The sequence below is a fragment of the Drepanopeziza brunnea genome, assembly GCF_022702325.1.
Source record: "Drepanopeziza brunnea f. sp. 'multigermtubi' strain 214-2 chromosome Unknown ctg16, whole genome shotgun sequence".
In the NCBI taxonomy this organism is placed as follows: Eukaryota; Fungi; Ascomycota; class Leotiomycetes; order Helotiales; family Drepanopezizaceae; genus Drepanopeziza; species Drepanopeziza brunnea.
This window is the reverse complement of record NW_027094079.1, coordinates 989,008-1,011,617: the sequence shown is the minus strand read 5'-3', so window position 1 is coordinate 1,011,617 and position 22,610 is coordinate 989,008. Positions and strand designations below refer to the sequence as shown.

At 50.9% G+C, this 22,610-nt stretch overlaps 4 protein-coding genes across 4 annotated transcripts; 2 read left to right on the top strand and 2 right to left on the bottom strand.

Moving 5' to 3' along the window:
- Positions 1–11,028: 11,028 nt before the first annotated feature.
- Positions 11,029–11,948, top strand: L3040_008568 (uncharacterized protein; the record flags this gene model as incomplete). Its single annotated transcript, XM_007297853.1, has 3 exons — positions 11,029–11,121; positions 11,205–11,541; positions 11,605–11,948. The coding sequence occupies 3 exons, from the start codon at positions 11,029–11,031 to the stop codon at positions 11,946–11,948; spliced, it is 774 nt and encodes a 257-aa protein (XP_007297915.1).
- Positions 11,949–12,767: 819 nt separating this feature from the next.
- On the bottom strand, positions 12,768–13,501 carry L3040_008567 (uncharacterized protein; the record flags this gene model as incomplete). The annotated part of the gene is made up of 2 exons (XM_066157114.1): positions 12,768–13,429; positions 13,483–13,501. 2 exons carry the CDS (start codon positions 13,499–13,501, stop codon positions 12,768–12,770), a joined length of 681 nt encoding a protein of 226 aa, XP_066010381.1.
- Positions 13,502–16,769: 3,268 nt separating this feature from the next.
- L3040_008566 (uncharacterized protein) lies at positions 16,770–17,819 on the top strand (the record flags this gene model as incomplete). Its single annotated transcript, XM_007291048.1, has 1 exon — positions 16,770–17,819. The coding sequence occupies one exon, from the start codon at positions 16,770–16,772 to the stop codon at positions 17,817–17,819; it is 1,050 nt and encodes a 349-aa protein (XP_007291110.1).
- Positions 17,820–18,793: 974 nt separating this feature from the next.
- L3040_008565 (uncharacterized protein) lies at positions 18,794–22,151 on the bottom strand (the record flags this gene model as incomplete). Its single annotated transcript, XM_007291047.1, has 2 exons — positions 18,794–21,800; positions 21,904–22,151. The coding sequence occupies 2 exons, from the start codon at positions 22,149–22,151 to the stop codon at positions 18,794–18,796; spliced, it is 3,255 nt and encodes a 1,084-aa protein (XP_007291109.1).
- Positions 22,152–22,610: the final 459 nt, after the last annotated feature.

The window sequence follows — 22,610 nt, the reverse complement described above, 5'->3', positions numbered from 1 at the left end:
CATACCGTACGGAGGGATAGGGATCCAGTAGGGATAGGGATAGGTTACCCTCGCCCTTGTCAGGAGCGCAAGAGTCAGGAGTCAGGAGTCAGGAGTCAGGACCGAGGGCATCAATGCCAAGCAGCACTTTTGAGAGACTGTCGTTGTTGTCGTTGTTGTCGTTGTTGTTGTTGTTTTTAGTCTTGTTCTTGTTCGGTGGGGAGTTGAAGCTCCGTACCGAGTACCATGACGGAGTCGAACGTGACGCGGGTCACTTGTGGTGGTGGTGGTGGGGATGGTCGAGGAGAGCAGGCAGGGGGAACGCCCGGGCGGATGCTCTTTGAGAGTTCGAGAACCTCTTCCAGATCGATCAGACCGCAGTTACACAACGCGATGTCCCTACCGGAGCGGAGCAAGTCTGAACGGTGGTGGTCCTTTGAAGGTTTGGGAGGTTCACTTGGCTGACACAGGCCGGAGTGGACAGGTGCAGGAGCAGGTGCAGGAGCAGGTGCAGGTGCAGGTGCAGGTGCAGGTGCAGGTGCAGGTGCAGGTGCAGGTGCAGGTACAGACAGGTATGGGTACAGGCAGGAAGGACACTTTACCGAGTCGCGACCGTCATAGCATGAATGGATGGATGGATGGATGGATGGATGACGAAAATGCATAATTAATGCCCTCTCAACTCTCCATCATCAGCGACACCGACACGGGAAGGACCTAGAGGGGCTCCCCTCCTGAGTTGAGGCCATAATCATCTAGGGAAAATGTGATGGAAGTCCCAGCCAGGCAAGCGCGCCTCCGTTCTCGCAAGATGGGCCGCATGGGGGGTGGATGGTGAATGGTCCCTTCTTGACCCTTTCGGTGCTTTCCGGTCGGAAGTGGTGTGAAATGGTCGGGCGGCAGTGCTGTTGTTTCAGAGCAGGCAGGCAGCAGGCAAGGCAGGACTGGAACATGCTTAAAAAGCAAGTCGAAGCAAGGAGCTAGGATTAGTCATATAATACTGTACTAACGGTACCTGCTACCGGTACTCCATACCACTACGGAGTAACTTCTCTCTGTAGTAGTACTAGGTACTAGGTACTAGGTACGTACGTAGTACTAGGGCATGTACATGTACAAATATAGTACTAAGTACCGTGCGGAGCTAAAGGACACACCGTAGAAATCGAGATGGAAATAGATTTAGACTCGGGCACGCACGCTAGCCGCTGCTAAGTACTTAAGTAGACGTTGCAACCGTTGGCACTAAGTACCGGTACTACTCCGGACACCTGGACACTTGGACACTTGGACACCTCGCTGGCTTCTTCTGGAAGGAAATCAACCTTTCACTACTAGATGCAGGAGGTGCAAGGTGCAAGGTGCAGGTGCTAGTACCTAGTACTACTGTACTACTACGTACTACGTACTACTACCTACCACCCGCCCCGCCCCGCCCCGCCTCGCCCCGCACCGTTTCTGGTGGCTCGCTCGCTCGCTCGCTCGCTCGCAACCTCGTCCGACTGGGTCAGAGGGAACGAAACATCCATCCCTTCATAACGGGGTGGAGTTGAGTCCTCGAAACAACAGTGAAGTCAGTCGTGCTACACTGTACTGTACGATACTACACGATCCTGTGCTCGCAAGTACCAGGACAGCCGGTCATCCAAATTCTACGCATTAACGCGGCATTCATCATCGCTGCTGCAAAAACCGCCCAGCAATAGCCACGACAGGGAGATAAGAAAAGCCCGGATGCTTGTCTCCATCCTCGCATGACCATTGACCACACAGTTACTAGGGACACTACCGGTCCCGACCACAACTGCAATACCATCCATCCATCAACAATCCCATCCCCGCTTCCGTCATGAATCGAGCCAGCGAGACTCGACTCGGCCAGGTGAGAACGAACGGATGGACGGCCGGTCAATCTACGGCAGATCTGGGTTGCACAACGCTTCCAACAGGCCCGGTCTACTGCCCCGGGGCCCCTTTCCGGCTTCCTGCTGCTGCTGCGGTGCACTGTCAGTCTACGGTACGACGCGGTAAACTACTACGTAACTACCTAGCCAGCGGCCTTGAGCTGCGGAGGTGACTCGACTCGACTCAGGCTCGGCTCGACTCGGCTCGACTCGGCTCGACTCGGCTGAGACTGGCCATGATGACCATCGAATCGCCGCTCGCGACCAGAGGCATCCTATCCGGTTCGCCTCGTGAGGTGACATCCGTTGCCATGGCCTCATCTTGTACTGCTCTGGTAAGTAGGGTGCACTCTCTGTCCTCGAGTCTGACGCACGGAACCCTCAATTAAGCCTCGTCTTAATCAAAATATGCAAGGCTGACGGAGTGGACTGACTCTGGATACCCCTCCCTCCCCCTTTCGCAGGATCAGATGCCGGATCTCGACGACAGCACCGGCGTCAAGCGGAGAATTCCAACCGGAGCTCATCTTCTCTGCGCCGCTCCAACATAAATAACGACTTTGGATATCTCCAGGACGCCAAGGCTCATGCATAGAAATATGAAAGGATAGGGCAGGGCTGTACTAGCGATTAGCGCCCCTAGGTATTTGTTAGCAAGTCCCATTTGCACTGCAGCCCCGTGTAGCCCAGTGGCCCAACCCTATCATCGCCGTGATCATGGAAGCTATTCTCACCTTTATATGCTCGCTTTTCGCAAACCTTAAAATGGCCACCCTCTCTAATAAGCGCTCTCAAGCACGCGATGACGCCTCTCGCCGACAAGAGTTTGAACCTCCCCCCTTATTTGATATCTCTTTCGAAGGGTCGTACTAGCGTGATCTTGATGGTGACAGCTTCGATGTTAAGGAGATTTTAAGAGCAATACAAACTTTACCATTAGAAGCTTCGCAAGCTGAATCTCCAATGGGGACATAAGACGAGCCTAACGAGCTTAAGTACCTTGATCTTTGCAATAATAACGAGGACGGCGCTAATCCTAATCAGATTCTATGACACCATCACTTAGCTAAATCGCAATTGACCGATCAAGATGCTCTTGGAAAAAAAATGATACGCAAGCAATAGCCAATAGAGATCAGGAGACGCAAGAAGAGGGGCTTCGCGTATAGCATTTGGAGAGGAAGCGACCTATGGACTTGGATATAAAAGCAATCGAGGCAGAAAAGCGATTGTGATAATATATCTTCATCTTTTGTTTCTCATTGATCATTCAAGTCGACGCTCTTCGACATCACGCTTTTGCTGTGATCCTGCTACTTAAGATAGCCCCGCCATACAAAATACGTAGTAATACTGGTCGCTTATCTGGCCCCGCAAGGGTCCGCCCCCCCGCCCCCGCCCCTTTGTGCACAAGATTATGCATTAGCCTTGGCGTCCTTGACATACCTATCTAAAGGTATCCTCAAGATTTCAAAACTCTAAATAATTTGCCTATATCGAGAGAACGGTCTTCGTCCCACCATGTCGTCCCAAGTCAGGTACAAGTTGCTCCCGTCTAGTGTCCCGATATACCTCGAGATCGACGTATACGGTAGGGCTGAGAGCCCCTTGAGACGAGGCGGTGGCCCTGGAGGACTCGAGAGAAGGTTGGCTGTTGACATCGGGGTCAGCTGAGCTGAGCTGAGCTGAGCTGAGCAGGATCGAGGAGATGCATTCACACAGCAGATTTTGCTCCTGAATTCCGGCAGTCGCAGCAGGGACTATCCTGAAGACCAAGATCCCCTCCGATGCGGGAGACCACTTGGAGCAAGGATGCACAGGTCAGATCCGCTGTGCTACCACTACGGAGCGCCGTATTGCAGGTGTTTGCTGGCCGCTGGCTGCGCGACGACACGGCGGAGCGAGATGTGCAGGCAATGCAGGAACACACAGGCACCGGAACCTCTTGAAACTCGGACCGCTGCTGTATTTCTTCCGGGAGGACGGCGGGGGGGGGGGGGGGGGGGGGGGGGGTGGTGGTACGCGGGCAAGCAAGCCATGGATCGGCTAAACCTGGAGCGAGGGAAACAAATACATACGGTATAACATCCTCAACTTTGGTCTTGGTAGCCTGCCTGCCCGCTCGCCACGCCGACGTCCCACCAGCAGCATCTCTACGTGGCCGCTTATCGGACGGAAATCTTGTGGGACTACTTCTACGTACCTCCATGACAGCGGCGGCATCCTCACTCAGGCACCATGCTTGCTCTCTCGCATCCGTGAGGTGATGGACCTCCCCCCAGAGATTTACCGGCATTTCACAGGTGTGATACTGTGTACGGCGCTTCTCCGAGCCAACTGCGGCCTCCCAAGTCCAATTAGGTACAGAAGAAGCTGTGGCGGGCGAGGAGATCTGTTCCCCGCTCCGAATGTCTTGCGGCCCCGTCTTTCGAAATCGCAACGGCTTCTTATCACCATCTCGGTCCTTGCCTTTCCGTTCCTTTCCGTTCCGTCCAACTTATTGCTTCGGTAGTCACCACATGACTTTTGTCCAAGCGCGGATGAGAAGGCCAAGCGAGGGAAGTCCTACTCTGCGGTTTTTGTACCACGCAACGGTCGAACGGAGGCCTGTTCATCCGCGGAGCACTTTCGCTGTCGTGATAATTCCGTGCAAGTACAAGTACTACTAGTACAGTACAGTACGGACAGCCAATGCTCTCGCTATTGGGTGTATCCTTGCCCGACTCCATGTTCCGGGCTGGCCCACCTGCGTCGATCAGCGCCCTCAAGAGCCACGTCGCCAGTCGCTTCGGCATTACGGGATTGGGACCCTTCTACAACTAGGGGAAGGACCCGAACCTGGAGGGGTCAACTGCTCTGCATACAGAGCACACGGGTTGAACGATACCCCATTCAACTCATTGGGCAGTAACACCAGCAGCAAGACTCTGTATCGGTCGACCCTCTGTATCTATCACTGAACGTACTACGGATAGATGTATGTCGGTGCCGGCGGCTCCTCCTGATGCGCTTTGCTTTCGAGATCTCGGGGCATCTGCTTACGTGGAGGGCGGCTCGAAGCACGAGTGCTGCTCCGGAGAGAACGTGTGTGAGCCGGTCCCTTGGGGCTTTTAATCTATCTGAACGCCACTGGCGCCGCTGGCGATGGGCGGAGATTAAGCACCATGATACACACCTGGCAACAAGCTTATCTACAACTACTACGTACAACAACCGAATAGTAGATGTCTGGCTCCGGCACTGCCAGGCCATTCTGGTACAACATCTAGTCCCGACTGAATGTCAGAGACGTAAGTAAGTTCCCAGGGTTCGGCTCCGAACTCGGCTCCAAAACTAGTTGTACACAACTACTCCGTACAGGACCGGTACAAGACTACAAGTACTAGTACTCCGTACGAGTCATCCGGATCATCAGATGAAGCGCCCACCCGACGTTATCCTCGTTGTGGTTAAAGTTGCGAGATGAGGGGTCAAAAGTACGGATTGTACGTAGTAGTGCGGCTGCAGAAGAAAGGGAGAAGCTATGCCTTTCCACGTGTTTCAAGTCTTTACGACAGGCCCAGGGGCAGGCTCAGGCTCAGGGGCAGGCTCAGGGGCAGGGGCAGGGGCAGGGGCAAGGGTAAGGAAGGGCCAGAGCAAGGGCAGACCGGACGGAGCGTGAGTAAGAAGACCAAGGGGGGAGGGGTACACAAGTACACTGAACCCCCACCGTTCCATGCTTCAACAACACGCTTTCTTTCACGATGCACGAACTCAAAATCCGAACCCAAAATCAGTTCATACGTACGGAGCTTCACTCTCCCTTCCCTAAGAATCGATAGCTCGGTCTCGAGGCGCTCTTGGCTTTTGCTTTTTTTCCCACTCTCCTGATGCTTCACCGGCTCCTAAAAATAAAATTAAGGGATGAGAAGAAAAAAAAAGGTTTCTTCCGCGGTTTTTCTCCTAGCCGCCGCCGGCATCGCAGGATTGGATAGGAGAAGCGATTTAACCTTTTGTGTGTAAGTTAACCTTTTTCCCTTCCACGATCAAGATCAAGATCTAGATCTCGATCGAGATTTCAAATTAAGCAAATTAAATAAAATAAAATAAAACCCCTTCGACGACCCTCTCCTAGCATACCTAGCACGGCTCATCTCTCTTTTTCTCGAATCGACGACAGAAGAACCTTGTCTGGTTGATAATCGATACTGGTTTTTGGGTTTTACTTACTTGGTATAGTGTTGTAGTGTAGTAGTGTAGTAGTGTAGTAGTGTAGTAGTCTCGTAAGTAGAGGAGGAACCTCCGTCATTCGGCCTCGGCCTCTGTGGGGAAAATAAAAAGAGAAAAAAATGAGGATCGTTCCTCCCTTAATTTTTTTTTTTTTTTTTTTTTTTTTTTTTTTTTTTTTTTTGGTGTGTGTGTCGTCTTAGCCGCTGGCGTCGTAGGATGGGGATAGGGATGGGGATGGGAATGGGGATGGGGATGGGGTAGGATGGGGATAGGAGGAGGAGGAGGGGAAAGGGGGTGTGGTTTACTAGGTTGGTTGGTAAGTAAATAAGTTGAACAGCTCTTTTTTTTTTTTTTTTTTTTTTTTTCAGATGGAGATGGAGATGGAGATTGAGATTGAGATGGGGATTGAGATGGAGATGGAGATGGGGATTTATTTTTATTTTTAAGTGTGTCGAATAAGCAAAATGCGACGATTAACTTTCGGGGAGGGGAGAGGTGGGGGGGGGGGGGGGGGGGGGATTCCCTATATTTTTTTTGGGGGGGGGGGGGGGGGGGGGGGGTTGGTTTTTAAGAGGGAGAAAGGGATGGGGAATGGGGAATTGAATTGGAAAATTGGAAAATTGGAAAATTGGAAAATTGGAAAATTGGAAAATTGGAAAATTGGAAAATTGGAAAATTGGAAAATTGGAAAATTGGAAAATTGGAAAATTGGAAAATTGGAAAATTGGAAAATTGGAAAATTGGAAAATTGGAATTGAAGAACAAATGATTAATCTTTTTTTTTAAAAAAAGAAAAAAAACTTTTATTCTTTTTCTTTTTTAAAGCAAGCCGACTAGTGTTTGAGGTTAGTAGTAGAAGAAGGAGAAGAAGAAGGAGAAGGAGAAGGAAACGAAGGGGTTAAGTTGACTTTTTTTTCTTCTTTTTTTTTAGAGTTAGGCTGTAACTGTTGGTTTGTGGATTTGTGGATTTGTGGGTTCTTGGGTTCTTGGGTTTTAAAGATAAAAAGATGAAAAAAAAAAAAAAGTTGGAAAAAATGAAGGAAAAAAAAAATGGAAAAAAACAATTAAAAAAAAAACTATAAAAAAAACTATAAAAAAAACTATAAAAAATATTAAGAAAAGTACTAAAAAAATGCTATAATTAAATAATTACAATTAAATAAAGATGGAGATGTGGATTTGGATGGAGATGGAGGTGGAGATGTAGATTTGAATTCGGATGTAGATGTAGATTTGGATATGGATGTGTAAATCCGATGCGAAAAGAAAAAGAAAAAGAAAACCCCGGTTGACATTATCATTATCGAAAAGGATTAAGTAGGTAGTTGGCTGGTTTTTGACGCGGCTGACTCTGGTTTCTTTGTCTGCGAGCTCTAGCTCTTTCGGTGACGGTCGGATTCGGTTCTACGGAGTGAGGAAAGTGGTCAGAAGGAGTCCATGCGAAAGATAAAAAATAAAATAAAATAAGATAAATAAGTAAGTAAATAAATAAATAAATAAAATAAATAAAATAAATAAAATAAATAAAATAAATAAAATAAATAAAATAAATAAAATAAATAAAATAAATAAAATAAATAAAATAAATAATAATAAATAATAATAAATAATAATAAATAATAATAAATAATAATAAATAATAATAAATAATAATAAATAATAATAAATAATAATAAATAATAATAAATAATAATAAATAATAATAAATAATAATAAATAATAATAAATAATAATAAATAAAATAAATAATAATAAATAATAATAAATAATAATAAATAATAATAAATAATAATAAATAATAATAAATAATAATAAATAATAATAAATAAAATAAATAATAATAAATAAAATAAATAAAATAAATAAAATAAATAAAATAAATAAAATAAATAAAATAAATAAATTCATTTTTTGACCAAGATTCTTAAATGCGGTCTCGTTTTTAAAAATAACATGCACATATTTCCTTTCCGGGTTGGCAATCTATAATAATTTTTAATTTTTTTTTTTAAAAAAAATGCAATTTTTTTTCCCCCCTTGGCCCCTAGCGTCGAGGATAGGTGGGGTGGGATGGGATAAGATAAGATGAGAGAAAGGGGTCTTCAACTCATCCTTTTCTTTTCCTTTCTTTTCCTTTCTTTTCTCTTCTTCTTCAGATCAAGAGTCTAGATTTCCTAACCGAGGAGAAACCGACGACGGCTGTCTCCTCCTTCTCGAATCGAGTGGGTGAAGTCGATGGAGGAAGAGCTTTGGTTGGCTTTGTTGGGGGGTGGTGATGGTTTTGCGCCTTTTTTCACTTTTAGCGGGAGGGTGGGAGGAGGGGAGGGAGGAGGGGAGGGAGGGAGGCGGGGGGGAGGAAGGAAAAGCAGGTGATAAGCTAGCTGGCTATGTAGAAACCGAGAAAGAAAACCGCTGGGTGGGCAAGGCAAAGCAAAGCAAAGCAAAGCAAAGCAAAGCAAAGCCCAAGGGCCGTCCTGTCCTGTCCTCTCCCTATCGATCAATCTCTACGTACGGAGTAGAGGGAGAGAGAGAGAGAGAGCCGTTCTCAAAACCTCCGTCCCACCGAGCACCGAGCTGCGTTCGCCCTCCCACTCTTGCTGTGATTGTCATTACTCACGGAGTACGGAGTACGTAACCCCCTTGCGCATCCTATTTTCTCAGGTTGGGACATTACATTATATATATATATTTTTTTTTATATATATTTTTTTTTATTTTGAAGAGGGAAGAGGGGGTAATGAGATGGAGTTTAGCGTGGAGATAAGAGAAGACCCTTATTTTTTTTTCTTCCTTTTTTTCTCTCTCTCTCTCTCTCTCTCTCTCTCTCTTATGGTGCTTTCTGTTTACATATGCGGAGGACCCTACTGGTTGGGTTGGGTTGGGTTGGGTTGGGTGGTAAAGAGTGTTTGTTTGCTAAGACCCCTTTCCCCCTCCTCCCCTCCCCCCTCCTCCCCCCACACCAAGAAAAGGTGGGGGGGAGGGGAGGGGAGGAACCACGGCACCTCGCTTCATGGCAACCACCATTTTACTACTATTTACGTAGTAGATACGGTAGACTCCGTGTAACAAGATCTCGTTCACTACCGGTACTAGCACGAGTTTAAAGAATCGGCTAGCACGGACAGAAGGGGAAGTAAGCAAGGCTACCGGTACCTAGTAGTACCGTAGTACTTGCGCAGTGACATGAAAAGCCAGATTTTCACTTTTTACGGATACGGGTAGGGAGTACTACTAGGTCGTGAAGGTCAACGCGATTTCGGATAGCAGCCAAAAAAAAAAAAAAAAAAAAAAAAAAAAAAAAAAGTGAATTTCCCTGTAATTTTCTTGTACGTAGGTCACGAAATTCAATCCCCGTTTCAGGTGCACGAGCCTGGATGGTGGGGGGTGGAGGGGAGGGGAGGGGGGGATGGGGATGGGGAAGGGAAAGGGAAAGGGAAGAGAACAAACAGGCCTGGACGTTCGTGCGCCGCGCTGTTGTCGCGTCTTAGTACGTAGTAGTACCGGTAGTACTTACTGACCCATCTCGCTTTACGTACCGGGACTGTAGCAGGTGGCTGATTAAGGTTGGAGGAGAAAGAATCTTCAGGGTGTCTGCGACTGGTCTAGTGGTTGTGTTCGGGCCTTTAATTTTAAAAATCCGGCTGCGGAATCGGATCTCTTTGCGCGAGAGGGCGGCGGAGAGGTGAAGGGGAGAGGGGAGAGGGGAGAGGTCTCGTGCGGGCGATGGTGAAGGCGGCCGGCTGTGCTAGCAAGAGCGGGCTATCTTCTCAGGTGCGAGGGTAGATGGACGACGGTATTCCCATCTCTACCTACGTGTAATGTAGTATCGTAATCCGCCGAATCTGCGAATCGAAGAGTGGGCCAAGAAATCGAATCGTGTTCGTGAGGGGTTGAAGTTCGATCGGAAAGGAAGCAAGCAACTTGCTTGCTTGCTTGTCTTGCCAATCAATCGCCTTTTTTTTTCTTTTTTTCTTTTTTTTTCTTTTTTTTTTTTAATTTAAATATAATGCTTCGTAGCGCGTAAGTAATCAGCAGCTACGGTAGCTGCCGTTGAGCTGACCGATGGACTGCCATCTCCGTAGAAACCACACGAGTCTAAAGGGGAGGAAAAGGATGATTAAGTGATTGATTGATACCTTCCTGGGAGCTCTCCCAGGTCTCGCCAAAGTCGCTTAACATCACCGATCTACCATCTCATATGTCGTTCTTTCTTCTTTTCATCGGCGTCGGCTGATGTGAAATCCCACTGGAGCGCAACGTCTAGTCAACGGCGGCGGCGCTGCGTAAGATTAACCGATCATCGACTCCTAACGGCTACTAACACAGAGCAACGGCAGGAGTAAATGGCCTTCTGCTTTGCGACCCTCTATAGCGACGGACGGCGCACAAGTAAGCGGAATACCCTCGTCCAGAATCTCGCCCGCCGTGAGTATGTATGTATTGCCTCCCAAGTTAGTAGACGAATTGTAATCATGACACGCAAGCTCACCCACTCGCTATTCGCAGCCCGCAAAGATCCATGAGTAGTCGGACGGAGCAGGAGGATTTCGATCGATCCCTCGGGGGCAACTCAGCAACTACAGTATCGCCCGCTGGAGATTTCCACGGAGTAGGAAGCGGATAAGTCTGAACGATATACACACAGAAAGGAAGCCTTCCATGCCAAGTCTGGAGACCAGCAACGTCCCCACGGCTGGCTGTTTTCGAAAGCGAAAAAAAAAAAAAAAAAAAAAAAAAAAAAAAAAAAAGCCGCTACATCTGGCAAGATTGATAGACAAGCCACGAGAGAAAGGAAAGGAAACCCGACAGGCATGCGATTCGGATAATGCTGATGGCACTTTCGGCGGTTCCAGGTACGACACGAGACTATTATCGACCCTTTTTTTTTTTTTTTTTGAGCGTTGCTCTCTCAGCATCAACAGACGCACCCTGGCAGATGCCAGCCACTGAGAGCTTTCTTCGGCTCAACGACGAGATCGTCAACGAGCTCGGCACCTCGACGATGCTATACACCCCAGCCATCTGGGATGTCAGTACCCAGCACACGGGCAGGGACGGAGAAGGAGGCGTGGGAGCGGGCAAGCTATCCCCACGGGCCCTCCCTTCTTGCAGATGTCTCGGTCGTCCCATCGCGCAGTGGCCTGGGATTCGCCCGTGGAGGGCCGACCGCTGTCTCTCGTGGGACGAGTGGACGGGCAAGCCGCCCAGCTCGAGCCTCCTTCGTTCCCGCCGGAGCAGGTATACCGCGGCTACGCCCGCTGCGTCGGTGGCGACGTATCGAATGAATCATCGTGGCCAACCCCGCGGTCGGAACGTCCGGACGTCTCATCCGCTGCCGGCGCCTCCGTCCTCGCAACCCGGTCCGGAGAGCCGTCTTGCGCCCCGGCCCGGACGTTTGCTGCTGGTCGGTCCTCCAACCTGGAGACTCCACTCGACTGGGTCCAAGGAGGTAGGTTTGCGGACCGTGACGGCCCCGCAGTCCCCGTAGTAGCCTACTACGGGTAGCTCGCAGCTGCTACTACGGACGCTGGATGGCGGCGTGTCTCCGACCGAGACGACGGCTGCGGACCCTCGTCAGAAGATCCGGAATGGGCGGCCCGCAAGGAGCACGGAGAGGAGTTGGCGGCGCAGTTGACTGGCGTCGGGTGGCCCCATTCCGTCAAGCCTCAGGCTCTGCTCGGGTTGGTCGAGGTGGTCCGCCTCGGCCTCGGGGAGAAAATGGTTCTCTTCGCGCCGTCCCTTCCGGTGCGGTTGCCTTGGAGTGGGTTAGTTACCATTATTGCGGGGGGCCTCCGCGTCGGGATTACGTTCATATGGAATGCATACAGAAAGCAGACGGTACTGAGCAAACAATAGACGAGCTTCAGCGGACAATGGACGAGCTTCCCTTGAGATCCAAACGAGTGAAGAACCTTCCCTTCCTACAAGTTCCAACCTACCTACCCCACCTCGCCGATGAGCGCTTCAACTATTGGGTCAACAAATGGTGGGATGTATGGCTGATAAGCGGAAGCGACAGAGCCGCAAGTCATGTTACCGGAGGCAGACAGACGCTCAGGGGGAGATGTGCATAGGCAAGCAAAAGCTTTCGGGAAGAGACATACGTCTCGACAGGGGACCTCGCAGCGAACCACGCCAGCCGCGGAAGTACCTTAGCAGCAGCTTGAAGACGAGACCATCCGGCGGCGCAAGGTACTTTTGGCACCAGCTGCCTCCCCCCCCCCCCCCACCAAGGGGAAGCGAAAGGCTGACTGACGCACGAGACCGATCGCTTTGCAGAGAGGGAGGCTGCATATCCGGTCTGTGTCTCGTTGGTGGGAAGAGGCATCTGGGTAGGTAGGTATCATTGATGATTTGGTGTGCGGCTGGGATGCTCTGCTCTGCTTCGCTGCGTCTGCGTCTGCGAGCGTGGTAGGCTTCTTTACTCGTACTCCAGAGACTTGTCTGTACTGGGATATCCGAAATCGCCGGCGATGGAAAGGGGGAGTCAAGAAGACAGATGGACGAGGCTGGGATCTGGGATCTGGAAGCAGGAAAAGAAAGGAGAGGGAACGAGATAACAATGATGTGAGATTTTGGGGGGGGGGGGCTATGGATTGGAATGAAAATTGGATTTGGACTTGGATTGAGATGTAAACGAAGGAGAAGCACCCACCAAATTCCGTGTCTTTAACGCTAGAGCTTTGTACTGTCAACCCAGATGTACTGGCTTCTACATCGCACCGTCCCACCCAGTGCTCTCATAACGCCCTCACTTCCCTCGTTCCCATCACAAACATCCGAATGCACCCACCCGCTCCCCCCATCGAAACCCAAGTCCGCGAACTCCCCCCTCCCCAAGCGGCCCACCAGCTCTTCCGCAACACCCCTCGCCAACCCCCTCTCCCTGTAGGCCGGCAGCACGTACAGCGCGGCGAGACCTCCACCAACACCCACCAACCCCCAGGCCACCATCCGGCCCTCCCCATCTCGCACGCCGATGCTCGGCTGGAGCTTCCACGTCGCTGCTTGGCGCGGGACAGAAGAGACGACGGCGAGACGACGATACCGAGCTGATCCTCGGGGACCCGCGCCGTCGTATATCCGCCGGGCAGAGAGCAGAAGAGCGCCTTCCCGGGCGCCTCTCGCAGCCGCGCTCGTGGCTGTCGGCCCGCGCCACTGGTTCCACGTCGTCGTCGTGGCTCGAGGGACGGCCTCCTCGCGAGCGGTACCCCCCGGCTCCGCGAGGAGGATGGTGCCGATCGTCTCGTGCGGACAGGCGAATCTGAGGACGGGTGAGAAGGGCTGGCCTGGCGCTTCTGGGATCGGGACGTCTTTCAAGATGAGGACGGTGGCTTCTATGTGTTGGGCGAGGAGCGATCGATGGGCTGCTGGGGGGGTGGAGGGTGACTAGCGGGTTGAAGAGCCATATTTGAGATTCGAGGTGGCGAGAGCGGTCGGCGAAGAGGATCGTGTAGGTCTCTGGTATGAGCTCGGGGGGGGGGGGGAAGGTGGGAATGTGGCTGCGAAGAGGCAGCGGCGGGGTGGAGTGTTGTGGGGTGCCAGGATGCGATTGTAGAGTGGGTTGCTGATGGGGAGATGGGGATACAGGATTGGCGGAAATCTCTCGATGGCCGCTTCCTGGGCAGGAATATAGAATTGGATGGATGGTCCAGCCATCTTGTTTTCGGGGGGTGCGAGGTGTGGACGTGTGGTGCGGAGGAAGCTGACGGAAGCTACTATATATCTGGTGAGGTAGGTAGGTGGTACATTGGACGACACTTGACAATATCTCAGCCTTCGAGGGGATTCGGGCTTAATTGAGTTGTAGAAAGCCCATTCAACGCCTCAAGTTACCCTTGCGTAGACTGGATTCCAATATATACGAGGTTGAGGAAGTATCACCAGTCACTTCAACTTCACGGGCATGCTTCGAGTTGCATCCGATATCGTTTCCTCCAGCCCTGAAGTCCGATCCGAAGATTGACCGCGAGCCGAGTTGGACCATCTCCCCCTTTTCCACTTCCCTTTTCAGACGCAGTGGTTCTTCGGCCTCAAGTCATATTCAGTCACTGTATATATTTCCTTATTCTAGCTCCATATTTCATTCTGATTCAAATAACAATATGCCTGCATACCCATCTGAGCCTCGTGCTTCAACTCTGAAGTAAAAATAATCACGCAAGTGCCACTGAACGATTTGACTCATATATATTTGATGTTTGGGCCCTTGAAAAGGTTCCTAAGCAGATGGAACAACTATACTCATATCTCTCTTAAGCCTACCCGATGAAGAGCCAATTCCACAAAGCTGACGGGTCATGACCTCGCATCAGTACTTCCCTGGAAGGGAAGTTGACCGTAAATACACAATGCTGCTCAGTCTTCATTACGTGACTTTCTTCTAGACTCATGATAGAGAGATATATATCTATATATATCAAGGAATATCCCTAAAAGCAGGTCGAGCTTTCACACCTGCGACCTCCCTCATCCATCGGACATACCGCTTCGCCATCAAGCATCCTGACCCAAAAGCCGACCATAACTTATTTCTCATCAGGGAAGCACACACGCGCACACACGCACACAAGCCAACCAACCCAACCTCTTCAAAGCCCCCCATGACCCGACCGAAAACCCCGTTGGAAAAAAAAAAACCATAACTCCATCGTCCCCCGCGATCAGCAGTAGTCCAGACAACATCCCATCCATAACAAGCCACCAAAAGAAAAAGAAAAAAAAAGAAACACTTCCAAAACTCAATCACCCACCCTAATACCGTTCGTTCACAGGAGCCCTGGCCTCCCCTGCCCTCCTCTCGATCCAGAGCACACCCGCTCCGAGAAAATTGTACGTGGAATTCCGAGATCTAGCTTGGAGGTTCCCTAACTGAGTGCAGCTTACCTCTAGCGAGAGAGGCTCTGCTGCATACTAGCTAACGAAGCTCTGTCATGCACGTACGTGAAAACCAGATGTCTGGGAAAAGCTGGTCTTTGCGAACGAAGGTTCACGCTGCGAGGGTGATCTCTATCTCTCTAGGCGGATTGAGTGAGTTGGAGAGGTAATCAGCTCAGCTAAACGTAGTACATAGGGGAAGACAGGGGGCGCGCAGGATATGTATAGAGAGTGGAATATCTCGACGATCAAATTATTATACAAATTAATTTTTTTTTTCTATTTTTATATATATTGATATGGGCATGCAAAGAATGCCGTTGAATTATACGGAATGGCGATCACCAACTAGCTACAGAATTTATGAGCAGCATTATCCAAATCAATGATTACATGATATCCATTCCCATGCCCTTTCGCGCCTCAACCTCACGCTTCCGCATCCGCAAACCCGAATCACTCTCTCTCTCTCCATCTTACACACCGCACCATCTCCTTCCTCCCCTCAACACCTCTTCCATCTTTTCCCATCTTACTCGTTTCTCGTTACTCGCTCATTATCCGAGAACGAGAACGGCTAGCGGCAATCAACCTGCGTCACACGAATCCGCCCCCCTCTTTCGCTCTCGGTTTCCCTTTCCCGTGTCGGAAATGACAACTATCGAGGTATACCTCGCTGTGTATACATTCTAGCGGTACGACGCCGCGGAGAAGAAAGATGGACGGATGAAAGTGCGTACTGTACTGGTAGTAGTAGCTAAAGGCTTAGATCCGCAAGCGTGAATCAGAGAGGGAGGGACGTTCGTTTTACCGGTACCGGTACTTTATCTCCTTCTTTCGATAACGATTAATGATAACGATTAACGATAAGATGGGAAAAGTGGAGCTTGGAAAGAAAAAGAGCTCGTCCAGACTCCAGAGGAGAGGGGTGTTTTCAAGGGTTTTTTTTTTTTCGGATTGTGTGTATATACCGGTATACACTCAAGGCTTAACCGAAAAAAAAAAAAAATTTGGGGGAGGAGGGGCGCTTAATTTGGTCAGTCAGTCTAGGTACTTACATCCTACTTATCTATCGGACTTGGCCTTCTATCGGACGGACTTGGCCTTGAAAGGAGAGCTTTGACGAGCTTTCTTGGACTTTGGAGTCGAGAAGTGAAAATATGAGTATCGAAGTTGTGGACTTTGATCGCGTATACTCCGAGCTTTTTTTCTTTTTTCGTATCTATCTATCTTAGTCGTAAAGGAGACGCACTACTTACCTAGTCGTGGTCATTCGTTCCGAGCACCAACTCTTTCGAAGGTAGTAGAGGATGATAGCGATTGGGGCGATTTAAATAAATAAGAGAAGAGAGAATAGTACCGGGTAATCGACTTGCTGGATTGTATGTACGCCCTTTGCCTTGCACGTCTCCGCACTCTCTCTCTTTGAAAGGTCCTTCAGGCGAGGAGCGCTTGCCGCTAGACGGAAATCGATACTACTATTACTACGATACTACGATACCGGTACTACTATCTCTGGCCGTTGAAAAACGGTTTGTCTGAGACTTACAGCATGACATGACTAAGCGGCCCTACCCCATACAGGTGGTTATCGCGGGGCAAGAAGGGTTCATAACTCGCCTTTACCTTAATTCGAATCTTGCTCAGTGTTGACAGCCCTGTACACCATCTCTGCATTTTTTTATAAAAAAAAAAAACCCAGAAATAAACAAGTCTTGTGTCCTCGAGGAGATAAAGACAACGCCCAGTGCCCACGAGGACGACATATATAGTAAACAGCACAGCTGGGAATCCGCGACCATGCCGGGTGTCTCCAGGGACGAAGGAGGGGCACAGGCCAACCGCCGAGCAACACCAAACAGCCGACGACGACCTCTCCCCAGCCTCCCAACCACCCGATCACAACCAGAACCAGAAGATGCCGACCAATCCGCCGTAGCAGCAGAGAGCTCGAGCCCCTCCTCGGACACCTCCAGCGAAGATGACGAACCCGCTGCCGCCGCCGCCGCCGCTGCCGACGTCCCTCCCCCGCCGCCGACCTCGATGGCGAAGCAAGAAGCCGCCTGGTGGGCCATGAGTTTCGAAGAGCTGTTCCAGTACGCCCGCGAGTACTACCGCACCCAGGGCCACGCGGCGCGCGGCGCCCCGCGGTGGAAGAGCGGCCGCGTGCGGATCATCAAGTGGCTGTGCGACAACCACGGCATCAGGCAGTACGTGGCGCCGTCGAGGCCTGCCCGCGTCGACGACGACGCCCCGCCCGTGGACCAGAGCCCCGTGGTGCGGCCCACGGGGGCCATCTCGCACCCGGAAGCGATCCTCCGGACCTCGGATCCGGAGCTGCAGCAGAAGATCGCGCAGGCCGCCGCCGGCTACAGGAAGTGGCCGGCCACGGCGCTGGTGGAGCTCGCGATGCAGCGCTCGTACCAGCTGCTGAAGGATAGCCACGGGAAGCTGCCGTCCAAGTCGGTGGCTGCCATCTCGGACTGGCTCGCGGCCTGGGACGTCCTGAAGAGTGAGAGGGAGAAGAAGTGGTGGTTGGGTGACGGCATCGATCTGGTGAACAAGGCCAAGGCGATCGGTTATGAGGGCAGCTCGAAGAAGTACGATGTTATCCTCTGGCTGAGAAACACGCCCGAGGAGGTGGATGGGGAGATTGAGCACGTGGCGGCGCCGACGGACAACAAGGCTGCGAATGAAAAGAAGAGGAAGGCGGAGAGAGAGGGGGAGGGGGAGGGGGAGCCGGTCAAGACGCAAAGTAAGAGGCCGGCGAAGGGGAGTATGAGACCCGGAGGCTGGCAGGCTACTCCTGGCAGCTTGAAATCGAAGAGGCAGGGCCAGCGGGGAGTATAAAAGCACACCGACTGATCGTGCTATAAAGAATGACTTATACGCATAAACGAGAGTTTTAAGCCTCAAGTCTGCTTCTCTAACGTTAACACGAAGGCACAATGCTACGCTATCTAGCTCATACCACAAAAGACGTAATGATATCTAGTCCACGTAGTAAAAACTACCTATTAACAATCCAATTTGCTATTTTATATTAATTAAACAGCAAAGAAATGTATCGTCGTATGTACACATATATGCCTGCCGATTTCAGCTCAAGATGGCCACAAAGTTCAAACCAAGAAATACATCACCATCTGTAACAAATAAACGACTGCCATTCTTTATAATACTCGCATATATATCCATCTCGACTGATCGTGCTATAAAAAATGACTTGCACGCATAAACGAGAGTTTTAAGCCTCAAGTCTGCTTCTCCAACGTTAACACGAAGGCACAATGCTACGCTATCTAGCTCATACCATAAAAGACGTAATGATATCTAGTCCACGTAACAAAAATTACTACTAGCAATCCAATTTGCTACTTTATATTAATTAAACAGCAAAGAAATGTATCGTCGAATGTATATATGTATGCTTGCCGATTTAAGCTTAAGATAGGTATAATATTTAAATTAAAAAATATATTACTATTTATAACAAATGAACGACTGCCATTCTTTATAATACTCGCATATATATCCATCCCGAAGTAAGGCGGTAGGGAGATAGAATGCCGGGTACCTAGATAGATGATTCACCTGCTGCACATTTCTCATCCCAACGCCAGGCATGTTAGTATCTCACCGTTCGCTCTGCGTCAATCACACGCATAGTCCGAGTGCTCCCCTTATCTAACACGTATAGATATAAAATACATGTGTGTATGTAGCTGAAACACCTTAATACGAAAAGAGACTATGTAGAAGTCTTGATACTCTACATTTATACATCTCCCGTCCCCTGGTCACCCACCTCCTTCTCCTCTCTCTCATCCCCAGCCAAAAACCTCCGCGACACCCACCGTATTGACCCTGACGCCCACCAGCGCGAACAGAACGCCCACGACGTCGACGATCAGCAGGACGAATGCCGCACTCATGAACTTGGGGCTGAAGATCCGGTAGAGCATCAGATGCCTCCGCAGATGCCCCGCCCACATCGTCGTCGCCAGCCCGACCACGGCATAATACGCCACGTGCCAGGCCAGGGCCGCCGCAGCGCCCTTCAGCAGTGCCTTCTTCCGGGGCTTCTGCTTCCACAGTACCACTAGCGGTAAGGCGATCACCGCTAGGATTTGCGCGCCGAAGGTGTTGAGTGCCACGAGGACGGGGGAATAAGGGTAGGTAATTGTGTAGAGGGGGATAAAAGCGGATTCCCACTGGATGGAGGAGAGTGTGGCTTGGTGCCCCGTTTTGAAGAAGTGGAAGGAGCCCAGCAGAGCGAGGACGACAGGGCCGATGGGGGAGGTGGTTAGGGCGTTGAGGTCGAGGATCTCGACCAGTGACAGGATTTGCCATGCCATAAGACTGAGTGCACCAGCGCCCATAGGCTTCTGCACTAGCAGAAGGCAAAGCAGGAAGTTGATCACAAGAAGGAAGTAGCGGGTGCCGTGTGTGTTGGCGAAGCCCATGATGGTGACTGTAGTGCCGGCGCCGTTGGTCATTTGAGCGTCCGGGGAGGAGGGGGCAGCGGTTTGAGAAATTGAAACGCAGGGAGGTGCGTAGAGCCACGCTGGACAGCCAACACCGACAGCGATGGCGAAGAGGCTCTGGGCGATGAGGACGCGGATCACCTTGAGGCGGCCGGAGGGGATGTAGGAGGAGAACCATTCGGCGTCGTCGGCTGCGTCGAGGGTCCAGAAGATGGCGCTCCAGAAGAGGAGGCCACGGAACATCCAGCTGATCCAAGCTGGAGCAAAACCATCAAAGGACAGACTGCCCTGGTAGTAGGATTTAATGATCGAGGGGAGTATCATGGCGATGAGAAAGGGGATAGCAAGCTGCCATGGTGCGGATGTGGAGGAGGTACTGGAGGCGTAGTATGTTGACCTGCAGTAGGGCATCTGCTCTTCTCTGCAAAGCTTCGAAAAAGAAGCCACCCAGCCAAGGGCAACAAAGAGAACAGAGTGGTAGACACCAAGTGTCCTGTCCGGCACATGCTCTATACGCAGCGAAGAGATTGCTGCAGCAACTCCAAATGTAGAGATGAAGAAGAGGAGAATAGAGTCCTCCCAGATCGTATACGAGTTCGAAGCGAACCCAATCGACTGACTGACTGTAAATATCAAAGCCAACCAGCCCCAGAATGTGGTCGGTAAAGGACTAGCGAACGCCATTCTCCTTCTCATCTCCTGATAAAGAACGCCTATAATACCAGAAAGAGCACAGCCCCCCAGCACAAAATCGAAGATAGATTCCGGCTTCAGCGCAATGAAGAAAGTTGGCCCACCAACAGCTCCAAGCAAGGCACCCATCAGTGCTCCACGGACAAGTGACCGGCTGGTAGTCTCGTCATCTTTCTTGAAGTTCTCGCCGTTCCCGAAACTGTCGATCTCCGATTGCAGCTCCTTGCGGTGCAACTCTGGATCGTCGACTGCATCTCCATCTTCAGCATTGCTGTTCGCAAAAAGAATCAGAGCCAGGACACCAGCCGCTAGGATTCCAACACCAAGAAGCATACTGGGAACATCGAACCTGGCCCACAGGCCTCGACAAATGTTGAGAGTCTCTACTTGGAAAGCAGAGAAAGCAGCATACGTTTCCTTCCACATCTGCTGCTTGCCTGCACCAGCAAAAGCCGCCACGGCAGTTTCCCACAAGGCATGGGGCGTGCCATCGACAGTGCTCTCGTCAATACCACGAGCCGTATAATACGCAGCCTGATATCTCTTGATTCCAGCAGCTGTCATCCTCGCCACACTAGCGAGATTTTCCCACGCGTCCCCCTTCTTCCCGGCAAAAGCCTCCTCAATGGGCTTTCCCAAATTATTGAACGGAATCGGCAGACCTAGCAAGAGGGCCAGCGTAGGCACTAAATCGATCTGCTGAACAGGTCTTATCTTCGCGTTCTCGGGGGGCGTGACAAATGCAGGATCAGTGCGTCCAAAGACTCCCTTCTTGGAATACATCCACAGCGCAGCCTGCACCTCGTCGTCGCTTTCTCCCCCATGGTCGCCCTTACTATCCATCCCATGATCGCCCATTACAACCAATAGCGTGTTCTCATCCAGACTCTGCACCACCTCCCGGAGCACTCCATCCATCTGCAGCAGCTTGGCCGTCATAGCCGGATGGTTCGGCCCATACCGGTGACCGGCATGGTCCACGCCCAAATAATGCGCAATCATAAGGTCCCACTCCCCTTTCCTCTCCTTCCCCAGGAGCGGCATGATGTGCTCGTTCACACCATTGTCCAGCGTGTGAAGATCCCAGACATTCAAGCTCGGGTAAGCCCTACTAATCCCTTCCTCGAAATACCCGGGGAAGAGCGCCGTCCAAGTATCGTCTCCCAGATGCACGATTTTCCTCCCCGCGTCTTTCAACTGCATGAGCAGGTTATCCTCCGCAATGGCATCACCGGCAAAGTTACTGCCCATGTCAATGAACGTCGGCAGCGTCCCCGTCGTCAGACCTTTAATCCTCTGCAGCGTCGTCGTCGGCGGGTCCGCAATGAAAGGTAACAAGAAGGCATTATTCGGTTGCTTAACCGCCGTCTCGTACAAGAACGGCAGCGAGTTGTGAAAAGGCAGCGCGGGGCCGCTCTCGCTGTCATTGGCGAAGGGGATGGTGAAATCGTAGCGCAGGGCGTCTATCACGACCACGACGGCTCTCTCGAAGGTCTTGGGATGCCAGCATCCCCCTGCCGGCGTCCCGAGGCCTTCGAAGACGCTGTGGACGGGGAGGGGAGAGTCGGCGCAGGTGGATTTCTCGGAGAGGACGAGGCGGGTCAGGAGGAATCCTTTCGTGAAGAAGTAGATTCCGGAGGCGTGGACGAAGCTGCGGTAGAAATCATTAGCCCAATATCCTCCTCCTCCTCCTCCTCCTCCTCCTCCTCCTCCAGTTCCCTTTCTTTTTCCGCCCACCAATGATCGCCACTCACAAAACCCAGCCGAAGAACGCCACAAGCCACGCCCACTCCCCGACGAACTTCGCCCTCTTCTTCTCGTTCAGCCTCTCCACGACCGTCTTCTTCCTCCCCATCCCCGCCACCCCCGCATTCTCCATCATCTGCCGCACCATCTTCTCCTCCTCGGTGCGGCGCGCATCGCGCAAGGTTTGGGCGCGGGAATGCGACTGCGACTGCGACTGCGACTGCGGCGCCGGGCTGGAGGGCTGTGGCGTGGCCATCGCTTTGGAAAATCTTGGGAAGCTTGGTCTTGCCCCCTATCTTAATTTTTGGAATCTAGATTTGTGGCTTTGATGATAACAAGTGGTTTAGTTTATTTGGATAAGGACTACCGAAGGCGCAGGCGCAGGATATAGGCCATTGAAAAAGACAGATTGGAGCTGGAGCTTCTCAGTCTCAGACAGACGGATGTGTATTTTGGGGTGGGGGAATTGACTTGTAATGAGGGAGGAAGGGTGGATGAAGTACGAGTCGCGTGGGGTGGACGCGATTTTTTTTTATTCTTGGGCGTACCGTACATTACTCGTATTTACGCTTGGCTCCAATCCGAGCTCGAGTCGATCAACGGCGGATTCTCAACAATGTCACTCGCAGTTTCCCCACCAGTTTCGCGATGTTCGATCAGACTGCTCCTAAGTACTAATGGTATATTCGAGCCAGCTAGTTGTTTGTAACCCCGT